The following is a 17,630-nucleotide window of genomic DNA, read 5'->3' as shown; positions in this document are numbered from 1 at the left end:
GTTCGTTGGATCATTAAATGTGTTCTATTTTCATCGTGATAACGTGTTATTTTTATTCACTCCTAATATCGAATCACGTACGTAATTAATATCTACATCCGTCCCACAGTCACCAACACCTTCGGATTTATTGCTGGCATTTTTTTTTCATTTCGCATTTGCATTTGCCCCGACCACCACCGATTGAGGTAAAGGTTACGTTTGGAAATCAGTGCAAAAAACTCGAACTGGATCCGAGCAAGACAAGGCTGAGATTTTTGCCACCATTTTTCAATTGTGGGAAAATTATCTCAAGTGTTAAATTGTAATTGTGGTGCAGCTCGTAATTGTTGTTGTGGTTATTATTGCTATTGTTGCAAGTCGTTTCCACAAGCCATTGAAGGGAAGTGCCAAACAAAAATGCCAATGTTTCTGTCCGCTTCCCTACACAACCTCCTTTGCAGTTCCAAACAGTCAGCAGTTGTTTGGATGATGATGGCCAGTCTGGTTGGTTGGGTGAATGATCGTGCTTTTGCTCTTGGGCGACTAAACTGGCTAAACCCATTTCTTGCTTCGGGCTGCATATTTTACCGCTATGCAATACCAAAACAAAAGCGGATGCAAAGCAAGGCATGCCAACAAGAGACGGAAAAAAGGTATAATTCAATTGAACGCTTATTCACGATTAATTAGCATAAATAATAGCGCCAAACGGGTGAATTGATCATTGGCATGATTTCCCGAATTCCCTTGGTTTGCGATTTATGTTAGGTGAAACTCGTTTGCTATTTATTATTCCGAAAGAAATGATTCGAATGATTTGTTCAAATTTCTATTATCTTTTTTTTTGACAAAAGCTGTAGTTTCCAATAGCAGAACTTAGTCGAATGATCCTATACACTCAATAGTCAACAAATTATTATAAAACTCAAATGCCCATTCAGGTTGAACGCAGAGGTGACGTAGGACTACGTAGTTACACAAAATGTATGGTATTTGTCATCATAGTTTGTGTCTATTTATTAAGGACAATCCTCACGGAATCCAAAACTAAATATACTCGCGTTTTCAATGGCGTCGCAGCATGCAAGGAATAATAAAAACGACAGTTGTGTGTGGCTTCCGTTTTGAGCGGGGTGTCCTTGCAAACGCGAGTGCTCTCAGTTTTGGATTCCATGAGGATTATCCTTTTATTTATTTATTACCAGACTAAGGCCGGAGTGGCCTGTGCAGTGCACAGAAGTCTTTTCCATTCAGCACGGTCCATAGCTGCACGTCGCCAACCACGCAGTCTGAGGGTCGCAAATCATCCTGCACCTGATCGATCCACCTTGCTCGCTGTGCACCTCGCCTTCTTGTTCCAGTCGAGACCTATTTTTACCGGATTACTGTCCGACATTCTGGCTACGTGCCTGGCCCACGGCAATGTTCCTATTTTCGCGGTATGAACGATGGATGGTTTTCCCAACAGCTGATGCAACTCGTAGTTCATTCGCCTCCTCCACGTACCGTCCGTCATTTGCACCCTAGCATAGATGGTAAGCAGCACTTTCCTTTCGGAAACTCCCAGTGCGCGTTGGTCCTCCACGAGCATCGTCCAAGTCTCGTGTCCGTAGAGAACTACCGGTCTAATAAGCGTTTTGTAGATAGTCAGTTAGGTACGGCGGCGAACTCTATACGATCGGAGCGTTTTGCGAAGTCCAAAGTACAAAGCTTGCGAGACATGTACATGATTGGTTGGTTTACCTATTTCTAAATTATCTACCAATTATCGAGGAAAAATAGTTAAAACTCAATTCTCGATAAAAAAAAGTATCATAAAAATTAGCGTTCACTCTTCCTTAATCGCATGGTCAAAAAACATTGGAAATCCATTGAGAAACGACTAAGATATTAACGTTATTAAGTCAATCATATTTTCATGACGGTCTCCGATTTTCGCAATGGCAGAGTGAACCCCAATATAGAAAAGACAGACGTTCTCCTACGTCAAAATCCTACATCACGAGTGTCGATATGTCACCCAAGATGCAAAATGGAAACCGTGGGCCCAATCCGCCGCCGAACTCTGCGGGACAAAGTCAACGCTCTCAGTAGCAAACGGTGATCAGTATTCGATGCCCTCGATGCCCAAGATCAAACAATCTCCAACCGTCTGGAGGTTTCCAATGCAATAGGGGAATATTTTGTACCCTTGGTTCCAGTTAGTGGTTATTCAGCGAAATATCACAGCTTCATCGTCGTCGGATCAGTAACACTTGACAATTTCCGAGTCCCCCAGGCCCGGTCTTACTGATGTTTCCAAGTAATCAGCCTTTTTAGCAGCAGACTTGCCTATCGGCTTGTCCAAAAGCTGTAGGCAGTTATCCAACTCAGATGGAGTAGGGTACCTCATTATTAAAATCCCCCCCCCCCTTTCTGCCAAGAAACTGCTACTGAGCCTGGACGGACTCCACCTTTACAGTCTACTGACGGCAAAGTTTTGTGATCCCCATCCTGAAGAACAATGTCCCTACCTGCGGTGGTTCCAAAAATAGATCAACCTCGCTGACGCCCTCACCTCCAAGGTTGTGGAGAGGTTCGTCAACCGCCGGCCTCGCGAGAAGCTGAAAGCAGATGGGAAATTGCGCTTCCGCGTTTCGCCTTGGTTACAAGTTTTATCTCGCTGGCCTGACTGTCCTTCTGGATGCCCTCGAACAGCAGAGCAAGCACGCAGACCTGGCATCCCTGGACCTCTCGAAGGTGTTTAACCTTCAGCCTGCGGTGTCTACCAGCTCAATCGAGGCTTGTGTAATATTCTCATCATCGGTATATACACAATCTGGTTAAATTAGTACATACGGATCATGTAAACCTAATTCTCTTGAATACAAGATGTTCAAGGTACTCCAAAATATTCTCAAGATCAACTCAAGGTATCTACCGGATCAATCAGGATTATTGAAATTCACCCAATCCGATTTATTAACCGTTGTGTGGCCGGCAAAAAAAAAACACCCTTAACATGCCGGCAGGGTACCCGGGTATCCTAAAACGATTATATCTCAGGCAATTTTCCACCGGATTTCGAGGGACATGTCCTACTTAGATGATATTGATTGCTGATTTCGGTAGATATTCTGCACTATGGGTATCAAATTTATTGAAATTTCATCAGCAGTTTGATCTTTATTGTTTTGGGCCCAGTCGAAGTGCAAACCTTCGATTGGAGATTACAGAACAGGTTCCGCGAGGGGCCATATGTACGTGACCTAAAAATTTTTTCAATAAAACATCATCAATATATGGATATCCACTTCTTGAAATAATCTTGTTCGCATGTTCTTGATGATCCTGTGTCACCAGACTCCGGAGTGTCCATTCCTGAATAGGCTCCATGATCGGTCATGAGTCGTTCTAAACATTTTTTATTCACCTGTCATAAGACGAGTTTATACAATCCCATTGAATTTCACCACTTAATTGTATCTTGACAGATACGTATTTCGACCTCAAAAGTAAGGCCGTCTTCAGTGTCTCGTACTTGATTCGACTTACGAGACACTGAAGACGGCCTTACTTTTGAGGTCGAAATACGTATCTGTCAAGATACAATTAAGTGGTGGAATTCAATGGGATTGTATAAACTCGTCTTATGACAGGTGAAAACATTCCACTAAAAAGCTCAAAATAATTTTCTTATCATTTTTTATTGGTAGCTTTCTGAACCAACTTTTCTTGAAATAGATTTTCTAGCAAGATTAATGCATACAGACAGTTCAAGTTGATCTACGGAACAAAGTGTCTTGAATACTCAAAGGTGGATAGTGTCCAAACAATCCGTGTGTGACCCCAAAACCCGCTGGAAGCTACGATCCTGCCCCAACATCTCGGGAGCCACCGAAAGATTCAGGACATTCGAAGAAATTATCAATCCCGGAAATTCGTCCTAGACAGCTGTGACTTTTCTTGAATCGTTTGTTTCAGCATTCTGAGAGCAAAATCAATGTATGCACTACTCTTCGGCCTTAGATAGCCATCTGTATCTGCTGCTTGCATTTTTCTGGTGCTTGCTTTGTTCGCGAGTATGGACAGAGCAAATACAAAAATATGGCAGTATTTTGTTCGTGAGTAAAAATCACGGTCGAGAGTTCCCACGGGAGATCTTCCATGAATTCCTTCAGGAATTCCTCAGGGAGTTCCTCCAGGATTTTCTCTGGAAGGTCCTCCAGGAATTCTTTTGGAAGTTCCTCCAAGAATTCCAATGGGAGTTCCTCCAGGAATTCCTCTGGGAGTTCATCCAAGAATTCCTCCCTAAGTTCCGCCACGAATTGTTCCGGAAGTTCCATCAGTAATTCCTCCGCGAGTTCCTCCAGGAGTTCTTCCAGGAATTTCCCCAGAAGTTCCTCCAGGATCTGCTCCGGAAGTTCCTCCAAGAATTCCTCCTTGAGTTCCTCCAAGAATTCCTCAAAAAGATTTCCTCCTCCTCGCTCCTCCAGGAATTCCTCAGGGAGTTTCTCCAGGAATTCCTCTGAAAGTTCCTCCCAGAATTTCTCCGGAAGGTCCTCCAAGAATTCCTCCGGGAGTTCCTCCAGGAATTCCCTTCAGAAGTTCCTCTAGAAGTTATTCCAGGAATTCCTCCGGAAGTTCCTCCAGGAATTCCTCAGGGAGTTCCTACAGGAATTCTTTCGGGAGTTCCCCCAATTCCTCAGGGAATTCCTCCGGAAGTTCCTCCAGGAATTCCTCAGGGAGTTCCCCCAAACATTTCTCCGGGAGTTCCTCCAAGAATTCCTCCGGAAGTTCCTTCGGGAGTTTCTCCAGGAATTGCTCTGAAAGTTTCTTCAGGAATTCCTCCGGAAGTTTCTCCAGGATTTCCTTCCGAAGTTCCTTCAGGAATTCCTCCAGAAGTTTCTTTAAGAATTTCTCCGGAAGTTCCTCCCCCTCACTCGATGGAGAAACTGGCTTGTCTAATCAGTTTCTTCGTTCCTATTTCAATATTTTATTTATAAAAACTCACAGCTTTCTAGTACGTTAAAAAAAGTCGCAACTTTCTAGGGTGAATTTCTAGAATTTATTACATTTCCAGAAGTTTCAGAGTTTCTAAAGCACCACTTGGTGGCCTCTCGGGGTCAATGGATGGTTTTTGCAAAGATGTTGCTCTCATTTTTAAGCAAAAATTGTTTTGAGAACCAATCGCTACTTTTTGAGGACGAATTTCAAAATTTGGATGTTCCGGAGTTCCTGGAGGACCACTTAGTGGAATTTGACTCTCACGTTGCTAAAACAAATGGTGTACAAAAAGTCACAGCAGTCTAGGACGATTTTCGATTTGGTCATTACTCTGGTTGCTCCGGAACTTTCTAGAACCACTTGATGCCTATTTTGCTCTCACAATGCTACAATCAAAGGGATCTTTGAAGTCGTGGTTTTCTAGGACGGAATAGCACAATTTTCCACTTCTCCGGATGTTCTGGAACTTCTAGAGGACCACTTATTGACCATCGAGAGTCGATGAGTATTCTGTGTTGGGCAGAGGTGGACACAGCGCAACGGGTAAACACAAACGGAACCGGCCGCGGGAGAAAGAAAAAACACAACACGGGAACTTTCACGGGGACAACGAAATAAAAACAACTACGCGGTACGAGTCATGGTGGCATAATAAAAATATATATTTATTTACATCTTCAGTTCATTTTTGTCATCATCAAAAACACACACACATTTAGTACCCATGTGGCCAATTTGCAATCCGACTATTTTTGGGTACCGTGTTGCCAGATCGCCTGTTTATACGAGGAACAAACATTGTTTAATCCAACATTCTGTGCATTGATTTTGCTCTCACATTACGTCAACAATCGGTTTATAAAACATATTTATAAAAAGCTTTAAACGACGAACTTGTTCAATTGACCATTTCTCCGGATGTTCCAAAACTTTCGAAATTTCTATAAAGTCGCAGCTTTGAAAGACAAATGATCGGAATCGGCAAGTTCTTTGGATGATTCAGTGCTTCCGTATGACCACTTGGTGGTCTTCCGGGATCAATGGGTGGTCCTTGAAAATGATTTCACCCTCATATTGCTATTCAAAAAATGAACACTGCTCCGGATGTTCCGGAAGTCCTCCCGGAGGACCTGTTAGTGGCCACCTGGGGTCAATGAGTGAGTGATTAGAAATAGTCGCATCTTACTGGAGCAAATGGGAAGAATCGACCAGTTCTCCGGGTGTTCCAGAACTTCCGGAAGACCACTGGGCTGACAGAGATCCATGGTCCATGCAGCCATGGAGAGCTGAATGGAGAAGACTCTTATGTACTGCACAGGCCACTCCGACCTTAGTCTGAGAAAATGAAATAAATAATTGATACCCATTATGCTTGGAATCTATTAAATGCAATGTACTCATAACATCAACCTGCTGTGGAAATTTCAAGAAGTTTGATACCGAAATCCAAGGGTAAGATGCGCATCATGTCAATTCAATTTTCTTGAACACGAGATGTTTAAAGTACTCCAAAACGTTTTCGAGTTCAACCTAAGGTATCTGCAGTCGATCTCTACATCCCGATTTACCATATCTCGATGCCTTTCCCTATATCGAACAAAGTCCTCGGTCACTTCAATCTAAATGCATTTTTGCTTTCTACATCTCGACAACCTTCCAATCTTGATATATCTCGATCATATTTTTCCCGGATTCTCTCCCCCATCTACAAGACCACCTTGAGACAACAAAACACACAAGAAATGACGTATGCTTGGTTGCCGATTTTCATAGCAACAATCTTTTTTTTTATTGCAGTATCCATTTTAGTTTTCCTTTCATTCCTCGATCTCTCCCTGTCTTGATGGTCCCTTCAATATCGAGATGTGAAGTGGCGACTGTACCATATTATTCAGGACTGTTGAAAGGTCCGCATCATTTGTTAATACCCAATCCGGTTCAATCAGCATCATGTAAAACCAATTTCCATTCTCGTGTTAAGCCCAAGGTGTCTACCAAATAAAGCTGGACTTCTGCAATGTCCTCATCATCGGTATATACCCAAACTGGTTCAATAAGCACGTGATCCTAATTTCCATGAAGTTCATATCAGATCAAGGTATTTACCAATGCACAATGACTAAGCAGGCTTTCTTTTTCAATGTGCTTAGAACATTTGAGTTCATGGACTTGGATTATCGAGTAGGTCAAACATCACGAAATTCAGGATTTGGAAAACCAAAAAGGTCTTTAGTAGCTTGAAATGATATCCTCCCGGCTAGAAGAATTTGTTGGGATGGATGTTATCCATGTACGGAGACTTTTTTTCACGACATGGTTGATCTATCCGAATGTATGTTCTGAACCTTCAGTAGAATCAAAAAGGGGCAGGGACTATGTCCAAGGGCTTGACGATCCCTCCCCAGGCCATCTGCGAGTTGTGGGGCTTGCCTAGGATGTGGTGGGGTTTGACAGTGGGCCCTGTTAAACCTCTATAAAAAGCTGCATGTATCCGCAAGTAGGCCCCACCAAAGCGACCGTGTGCCGCTCAAAGCGCACAAGCCCAAGTCCTGGTGTTAGGTGGGACGCTAAACAGCCCTGACATGACGGCCCTCCGACGAGACAGGAGGTTTGCGCAGGCCCAATAAGCCGCCTAGAAAACCAATCATTACGAACAATATAAGAGATAATGCGACTCGATATAATCGGCAAAGACCTAGGCGACGAATACAGGATCACGATTGGAAGCTTGGAACATGGAATTGCAAGTCGCTAGGTTTCGCAGGTTGCGACAGGATGATCTACGATGAATTACATCCCCGCAACTTCGACGTCGTGGCGCTGCAGGAGATTTGCTGGACAGGACAGAAAGTGTGGAAAAGCGGGCATCGAGCGGCTACCTTCTACCAAAGCTGTGGCACCACCAACGAGCTGGGAACCGGCTTCATAGTGCTGGGTAAGATGCGCCAACGCGTGATTGGGTGGCAGCCAATCAACGCAAGGATGTGCAAGCTGAGGATTAAAGGCCGTTTCTTCAACTATAGCATCATCAACGTGCACTGCCCACACGAAGGGAGACCCGACGACGAGAAAGAAGCGTTCTACGCACAGCTGGAGCAGACATACGATGGATGCCCACTGCGGGACGTTAAAATCGTCATCGGTGACATGAACGCACAGGTAGGAAGGGAGGAAATGTATAGACCGGTCATCGGACCGGATAGTCTGCACACCGTATCGAATGACAACGGCCAACGATGCATAAACTTCGCAGCCTCCCGCGGAATGGTAGTCCGAAGCACCTTCTTTCCCCGCAAAATATCCACAAGGCCACATGGAGATCACCTAACCAAGAAACGGAAAACCAAATCGATCACGTTCTAATCGACGGTAAATTCTTCTCCGACATCACGAATGTCCGCACTTACCGCAGTGCGAATATTGAATCCGACCACTACCTCGTTGCAGTATGCCTGCGCTCAAAACTCTCGACGGTGTACAACACGCGTCGAAGTCGGACGCCGCGGCTTAACATTGGGCGGCTACAAGACGGTAGACTAGCCCAAGAATACGCGCAGCAGCTGGAAGTGGCACTTCCAACGGAAGAGCAGCTAGGCGCAGCGTCTCTTGAAGATGGCTGGAGAGATATTCGATCCGCCATTGGTAGCACCGCAACCGCTGCACTAAGCACGGTGCTCCCGGACAGAGAAACGACTGGTATGACGGCGAATGTGAGCAGTTAGTGGAAGAGAAGAATGCAGCATGGGCGAGATTGCTGCAACACCGCACGAGGGCGAACGAGGCACGATATAAACAGGCGCGGAACAGACAAGACTCGATTTTCCGGAGGAAAAAGCGCCAGCAGGAAGATCGAGACCGTGAAGAAACGGAGCAACTGTACCGCGCTAATAACACACGAAAGTTCTATGAGAAGTTAAACCGTTCACGTAAGGGCCACGTGCCACAGCCTGATATGTGTAAGGACATAAACGGGAACCTTCTTACGAACGAGCGTGAGGTGATCCAAAGGTGGCGGCAGCACTACGAAGAACACCTGAATGGCGATGTGGCAGACGAAGATGGCGGTATGGTGATGGACCTGGGAGAACGCGCGCAGGACATAATTCTACCGGCTCCGGATCTCCAGGAAATCCAGGAGGAGATTGGCCGGCTGAAGAACAACAAAGCCCCTGGGGTTGACCAACTACCAGGAGAGCTATTTAAACACGGTGGTGAGGCACTGGCTAGAGCGCTGCACTGGGTCATTACCAAGATTTGGGAGGAGGAAGTTTTGCCGCAGGAGTGGATGGAAGGTGTCGTGTGTCCCATCTACAAAAAGGGCGATAAGCTGGATTGTAGCAACTACCGCGCAATCACATTGCTGAACGCCGCCTACAAGGTACTCTCCCAAATTTTATGCCGTCGACTAGCACCAACTGCAAGGGAGTTCGTGGGGCAGTACCAGGCGGGTTTATGGACGAACGCTCCACCACGGACCAGGTGTTCGCCATTCGCCAAGTACTGCAGAAATGCCGCGAATACAACGTGCCCACACATCATCTATTCATCGACTTCAAAGCCGCATATGATACAATCGATCGAGACCAGCTATGGCAGCTAATGCACGAACACGGTTTTCCGGATAAACTGACACAGTTGATCAAAGCGACGATGGATCGGGTGATGTGCATAGTTCGAGTTTCAAGGGCATTCTCGAGTCCATTCGAAAGCCGCAAAGGGTTACGACAAGGTGATGGCCTTTCGTGTCTGCTATTCAACATCGCTTTGGAAGGGGTAATACGAAGAGCAGGGATTAACACGAGTGGTACAATTTTCAATAAGTCCGTCCAGCTATTTGGTTTCGCCGACGACATAGATATTATGGCACGTAACTTTGAGAAGATGGAGGAAGCCTACATCAGACTGAAGAGGGAAGCTAAGCGGATCGGACTAGTCATCAACACGTCGAAGACGAAGTACATGATAGGCAGAGGTTCAAGAGAAGACAACCACCCACCGCGAGTTTGCATCGGTGGTGACGAAATCGAGGTGGTAGAAGAATTTGTGTACTTGGGCTCACTGGTGACTGCCGAAAATGACACCAGCAGAGAAATTCGGAGACGCATAGTGGCTGGAAATCGTACGTACTTTGGACTCCGCAAGACGCTCCGATCGAATAGAGTTCGCCGCCGTACCAAACTGACAATCTACAAAACGCTAATTAGACCGGTAGTCCTTTACGGACACGAGACCTGGACGATGCTCGTGGAGGACCAACGCGCACTTGGAGTTTTCGAAAGGAAAGTGCTGCGTACCATCTATGGTGGGTGCAGATGCCGGGCGGTACGTGGAGGAGGCGAATGAACCACGAGTTGCATCAGCTGTTGGGAGAACCATCCATCGTTCACACCGCGAAAATCGGACGACTGCGATGGGCCGGGCACGTAGCCAGAATGTCGGACAGTAACCCGGTGAAAATGGTTCTCGACAACGACCCGACGGGCACAAGAAGGCGAGGTGCGCAGCGGGCAAGGTGGATCGATCAGGTGGAAGATGACTTGCGGACCCTCCGTAGACTGCGTGGTTGGCGACGTGTAGCCATGGACCGAGCGGAATGGAGAAGACTCTTATATACCGCACAGGCCACTTCGGCCTTAGTCTGAATAAATAAATAAATAGAATCAAAAAGGTATGTTATAGATTTGAAAAGTAATGAGTGAAATCCTATCAACTCGATGAACCTGCTGAGATGTTTAGTGATGCACGGATATGTCATTCATATCTTGGTTGGTCGGGTAGATCGTATGTTATGAACTCCATGATGGTTTGGAGAACCAAAAACATGTATCTCAGCGTCCTGAGCATTGTTTTTAGACATATATTTTAATACATAACATGATATCTAGTGCAGAATACTTTAGGCAGCCTAAGACATACGAAAACATTATTGCAACACCTTTTCGGTACTATCTATACTAGTTTTGCCAAAATCCAGCAAAAACAAAAATTTAAATCAGTACGGTAAATCTATGTGAAAAGAGTCATCCTGAACGGGTTAAGAAAAACCCAATAATGTTGAAGTTGATAATTTTGTTCTTCGGTAAAATATAGTTCAACCACCCATTGATTATGACTCATACATTTATTTTCATACTCATTTCACAAGCATCAGCTACAACATTGCAATCGAATTTCTAATTCATTGTATATTACCCACTTCTTCGGATCGAAGAACTGCAGTACTGCGCTCGTATGCATTCTTTTTTCTTCGCACAATTTAGCTTCTTACGGCCTTACATGGCCATCACATACAACAACGGCTCACCACACGCGAATGAATGGAAGGCAGTTTCTGTTTCTTCTCGTAGATGGTATGCACATGAAACATAAAATCGCCCATTGTGGGAGGCAGTTGGGGCACCATAAGCCAACGCAACAACATCCATGGCACTAAAAGAATATGACGACGATGATGATGGTGATGATGAAGACGATAATTATGGCGCCGACAGTCACTCGACCATGTATCGGAACACTGTTGGAATTAATTTGATCGATCGTACTTGGGTGTGTAGCGAAGAGAAGATTTTTGCAAAATCTACGTAACGTCATCATGTGCGCACCGCAGCGGTTCTAACAGTCAAACCCACCCACCCACGCCGTATAGTTATGAGCCGTGTTGTAACTAGCGAAAAAGTTATTGTTTAAGGGCATTGCGTATGTACCGTAATGATGATGCTCGCGAATTGAGGAAATGGCAAATTGCATTGGCTAGAGTGATTGTTTCAATAGTTGTGAGTAGACAGCTACGTAGTTATCAGCTATTTTTGTTGATTAGACTATCAGCTATCTAGTGGATTGAGAATTAACATCCTATTTACAAAGTTTGAATTTCCATTGTCTTGCTACATATTGTCTTTGCATTTTCAATTCTCAAGAAAAGGTTTCACAGAATCGCGATGAAACTGATTATTTGTCAAAAGCTGATACATCATTCAAACCTCCACCCTACTTCAGCACTATCAGAGTGCACATTTTTGCAGAGAAAATCATAGACATAGGCTTTGTGTTTTCCACGCTAGATTTGTGTTAACCATGCCGGGCTGGATTATGAAACTGACTTAGAAAATTGATCTTTTTTGCATCATTGTTATCGCAGCCGTAATTGGATTGAGGATGATCGTTTTTCTTGTTTTCCGGAAGTTGCAGCAAAATGCCGCATTGTTTTAATGAGCTCTGCTTAGTTTGTCCGATTATAAGGCTGCAGACATCTACGTTTTCTCCTTTACGGTTGTTGCACTGGAATCCAAATGGCAATTGGCAAAGGTGAACTTGCAAATCCGCTGAAACTTAACCAATTATGCAACCGAGTGTCAAAAAATGCTTCAGACTTTCGATTTCTCACAGGTGCGTAAAGAAACTGCTGCAGTAATTTAGTGGTAGCCATGATTAGTCGTGTCTCCATCATTGTTAGTTATCGTAATAACAAAGAGCGTGTTTACCAAAATCAACGAAATCACGACCGAGCTTGCTAAGCATCGATGCCCGCAAATACCGGTTTCCTTTGCCAATTTGCGTGATTGAATAGCACGCCAGTAAATATTTGAGATATCTGTTTCAATCCGTTTATATTACGTTTTAGTGCTGTTGATGGTTATCTTTCGATTAAGCTAATTTAGTTTGTATTAAATAAAACAGCATTCACCTTTAAAAAGTTTTTGAAAAAAGGAGCGTTTATATAGTCCGAACATACGCAAGGCTTACAAAACTAGATTTTGCCAATTTTATTAGTAGCTTAATGATAAATCAATTGTGAACATTTTTAAATACAAACGATTAAGGAGCTCAATTTGATAATAAAACAACAATAACATTCCATCATCCCGTTAGTCCAATTTTCAATCCAATTTACTGAAACTGTGTTTATTTATTAATCTTTTCCAGGCCTTAATCACGGCACGGTACTGAAAACGACTCGTAACGATTGTTGTTGCTGCATGCGATTGGAACTAGTCAATGCATCTCCAATTATCCGAAAACCGAAACTCGAAACGATCGAAATCCAATCGAAGTGGAAGTGCTCTCAGGAATAAAAAGCTTGTTTTTCTATCGTAACAAGTTTAACGAGCTACCTACCACTGATTAAGTTAGGTGTGAAGTGAAATTAAATTTGTTATAATTTTACTACAGTGGTTCCGTTGAGTGCCGAGCTAATCAATCATCGTTAAAACGTATCTGACCACTGGAATGGATGAGTGGAGAAATAGTGTGGTGATAAACTCGAAACATACGCTGTAATAGCGTGGCGAAAATACGCGTGGAGTAACTTGAACGACAACCAGACGGGGAACTTCTCAACAGATGAATAAAGTAGAGGAAACTTCCCGAGCGAACAACGATGGGATATTTCTCAAAGCGGAACGTGTTTATTTACTGTTGCATTTCGGCGTGTCTGTCACTGGTAAGCACATTACTTATTAAATATTACGGGCAAGTTTTGAGTTCATCATAGTACATAATAATTATCTCCAGTGAACTACACAATAAAAATTATTAAAACATTTCAAGTTCATGAATCACGCTAAGTGGAAAGGGAAGCTCTGCTCATAATTGCATATTTGTAACACTTGCATTTTTGTCGAATTCATAAAAATCCTGCGAATCGTTCAAACTATTTAATTCATATGAGCTATCCGCAGAACAGTAACATAGACATTACTATCTTACTTATCTGTTGTAAGCTGGTATTAATTGAATTGATGGGGACGATTTAGTGAAATGAAAAAAATCAACAAAAATCAAATGTCACAAAATATGTGATAAGTTTCTAAAACGGTTTCTGTGCATATGTGCAGCCAAGATATTTAACAAGTAAAGGTTTGCTATTCGTATGCTGCTTTCTTTAGCAATGCAATAATGGCAAGTATTTCGCAGGCGCAAATTTATTTCGGTTCATAATTCCTCCATGAATTCTACTGTTACACAAACAACTTATTTAACCATTGTGTGGCCGGCTGGGTACCCGGGTACCTTTTTGGAATTCAATTCGTGATATCTAAATGAATTTTCATAGTAGGAGGTTGAAACTCTGTCACATCTACAATAATGAATCGATTGTACGGGTTAACTGAAATTTTGACTAAAGAAGGCTGGAGGGAGGGGTTCCGACATTGTTTACCCTTTAAATTATCCCGGTATCCACGAAACTAAAATGCTTATATCTTAGGTAATTTTTAACCGTTTTCAACCATTTTGTCCTTTATCGTGCTGTCTTAGGATCTGGCTGGTCCGGTCCCTCGAATCTAAGCATGTGCGGTATTTCGAAAAATTTCGTTTCAGGTGGTTCGAAACGAAATTCCGCGGAATTTCGCGGAATTTGAGCATGGCGAAATCTCATTTCTTGATTTCGTTTCGTTTCGTAAAATTGCAAAAAATTCGCTAGAAAAAAACTAGCTTCTAACGAAATTTAATGGAATTCCGCGGAATTTCGAAACAAATTTAAACTTAAACCATTCTTTCGATTATCAAAAATTTTGGCTGCATCGCTGAACAAAATCGTTAACAAAAAAATTATTTTAAGCTCTTTTTAGTGGAATGTATTCAACCGTCTAAGACGAGTTTAGCACTCTCCATTTTATTAAATTAAATTAATTAATTTATCAATATCAATTTTACCGCAGTTTAGTTCTTTATTGATGATTTCTTCTCAGAAATTGTATTTCCAGTGGTTCAGTTACTTGTGGTTTGGGAAGCTAATTAATAAAATATTTTACATAATCTCGACTTCATATCAAATTTGAAAGAATGTTCATATTACACGTTCCAAGGCGCTTACACTGTTCGTGATAATTGTTTTGATCGACGGCTAATTGAACCTGAGCTGACCTTCCTTTTCGCCCAAAGGTCTTCTTGTCGGTTCTGTTAAGAGACCCATCATTACTAAGATTTGGATTAGTGCGTTCTGAGCGAAACGATATCATTCAAGTTGAACCTGTTTTCAGATTCATACAGAAACACCTTGCTAGAGGTTACCAGAGCCCGTAGTCAAATTCCGCCACAAATCGCAGTGCTTCTGGCGTCCCCTGAGACACACAAAATTTCAAAGCTGAGGAAGGGGAAGGATGGTTTGTTGGACACCTACTTAAGAACTTTGCAGAGAACTCTACGACCTCTCATAGGTGCCACGGGAGGTTTTGGGATTGTGTAGAAGGTTATAACAGTAGGAATTGTTTTGGTATAACGTGAAACAGAGAAAGAACTAAGATAGAAATACAAAGTAGGAAAGGGACGAGCCTGGAATTGAACCCACGACCTCCTGCTTATAAGGCAGAAGCGGTAGTCACTAGACCACCGAGCTCGTACTATTTCTAGATATTTGCATGGAATCTGCAAAAAAAAAATCCAGAACGGGTTGAATGATCATTATAACTGCTGAAAGTTCTATACTTATGATTGCTTTCAGCTCATTCTGACCATAACAGCTGTTCTCATATGACAAGGACACACAGACAATAGCTCAGTTCGTCGAGCTGATTGTATATGAGACTATGGGTCTGTGAGATTCAATCTGAAGTACATATCTTTGTGCATTTTAGAAAGGTGCACAGGATTCTTCTAGTGAGCAAATGTACACCCGATTCTGCTTTTACACGGATTTTTTTACACGGCCGTGTAAAAAAAAATCCCGTGCAAAATTTTTGCAAAGTTGCTCAATTTTGCATGATTCGCCGTGAAATCATAAACCTTTTTTTACACGGATTTTAGAATTTTAAACTGAAAACTTTTTTATACAGTGTTAAAAAACAATCGGGTGTATGCTATATACATATGTAGACAAATAATAAGAAGGAATAAGTTTTGGCTCAACCGTCTAAGACGAGTAAGTAACCTCCATTTAATTCCACCAATTATTTCGATATCTTTGCAGATACGTATTTCAACCACAACTGTAGGGTCGTCTTCAGTGTCTCGTACTTGACTCAACGAGACACTAAAGACGACCAAACAATTGTAGTCGAAATACGTATCTGCAAAGATATCGAAATAATTGGTGGAATTAAATGGATATTTCATCAGTAGGTTGATTTTTATTGATTCGGGTCCATCAGATGTGCAGATCTTCAATTGGCCATTCCAGAACTGGTTCCTCGACGGGTCATAGGTGGCCATGAACAGTTTTCAAGGGAACATCTACAATATGGGTGTCAATATTCTTGAAATAATTTCTAGCGTGTGTTCTTGATGCTTCTGGGTTCACCAGACAAGTTGACTCTGGAGTGGTCATTTAGGAACAAGTTTTCCGGGGGGTTCAAGGTTGAACAAAAACATTTCGCATTGGAACCCCAACAATATGGGTGTAAAACTTTTTGAAACCTCCACAGCAAGCTGTTGTTTATTTGAAAATTTGAGTGGCCATTTCGGAACAGATTACATAATATAAAATATAAATATAAATATAAATAAAAATAATAGCTGCATTTTTTTGTAACCCGTCTGTTGAGAGCAAAACCATTGCAAGGACCACCCTTTGCATTCGAATATCTCATGAGGCTAACACGATGATACTTTTATGCCCAGGGAAGTCGAGTCAATTTCCAATCCGAAAATTGCTTAGACCGGCACCGGGAATGGAACCCAGCCACCCTCAGCATGGCCTTGCTTTTTAGCCGCGCGCCTTACCGCACGGCTAAGGAGGGTCCCATTATATTATCATAATACTATAAGACGAATATTCGGAATAGGTCTCTTCTCTTTTTTTACTTTGTTACAAAAAATGGTTCACGATTACGCAACTGTTGAGAACAAAATGTAAGAAATGACGATTGCTTCGGGAATTCCAGTATTTCAGAAGGAGTTCTTGGTGGCCACTCGTGATCAATGAATGATATTCGCAATCTCGCGCTTAGAATCATAGGGGCGTTACTGTATTGATCGATTTATCTTCGACGATGTTTTCTTTTTATCAATGTAGTGATTTGCGGTAGTTTGCCGAAGGTTCATGATTGTAATGAAGGATGATTGCATCTTCCACCTGAAGCAAATATAAAACCGTTGAAGAGAAATCGATCAATACAGTTACGCCCCTATGATTCTAAGCGCGTGCAAAGACTATGCTTCTATAGTGCTACTTATTACAAACGGTTTTCGAAAGTTTCTAGAACGAACTGCAATAATTGACCACTGCTCTGGATGTCTCTGCACTTCTGGAGCACCATTTTGGGACCACCAGGTAACCCTTGCATTAATTTTGCTCTCACAACAAATGACGAATTTCAAGAATTGACCACTGCTCCGGATGATCCGGAGCTTCCCAAGGATAACTTAGTGTCCACCTGGAGTCAATTAGTGGCCCTGGACATTACTTTTGTAACGAGCGGCTAGCTCATTGGTTCAGACTGCAGCTGGGCTGCAGCTGGCTGATGTGGCGTTCGGGGGGATTCGGGAGCTTTGTCCCGACGTTCCACGAGCTCGAACACGAGGTTGTGGTTCATCGGATATTGGGTACTAGTGAGCGGGGAAACCCTCGGCCCTCACTAGCCTCTCACCTCCAAAACGTCCACCACTACTATCCGTGCCGTGTGGCCTGGCAATGACGTACGGCTCAAGGACCACCAGCTCGGGACTCGCCGGAACCTCCCATAAAATTGTCCTCACTTGAGATTCTGGTGATTGTCGGACACCTA

At 43.0% G+C, this 17,630-nt stretch overlaps 1 protein-coding gene across 6 annotated transcripts in view; it reads left to right on the top strand.

Moving 5' to 3' along the window:
• LOC134212450 (uncharacterized) overlaps positions 1–17,630 on the top strand; it is an 80,861-nt gene that overhangs the window by 38,934 nt on the left and 24,297 nt on the right. For all 6 annotated transcript variants that reach the window (XM_062690333.1, XM_062690332.1, XM_062690328.1 and 3 more), the window contains exon 3: positions 12,892–13,408. In XM_062690333.1, the coding sequence (XP_062546317.1) occupies positions 13,346–13,408 (63 nt within the window). In that variant the 5' untranslated portion in view covers positions 12,892–13,345. The remainder of the gene's footprint in view (positions 1–12,891; positions 13,409–17,630) is intronic.

This window comes from Armigeres subalbatus, chromosome 2 (assembly GCF_024139115.2).
Source record: "Armigeres subalbatus isolate Guangzhou_Male chromosome 2, GZ_Asu_2, whole genome shotgun sequence".
NCBI classification, from domain to species: domain Eukaryota; kingdom Metazoa; phylum Arthropoda; class Insecta; order Diptera; family Culicidae; genus Armigeres; species Armigeres subalbatus.
The sequence above is the reverse complement of the archived record's forward strand: the minus strand, read 5'-3'. Positions and strand labels throughout refer to the sequence as shown.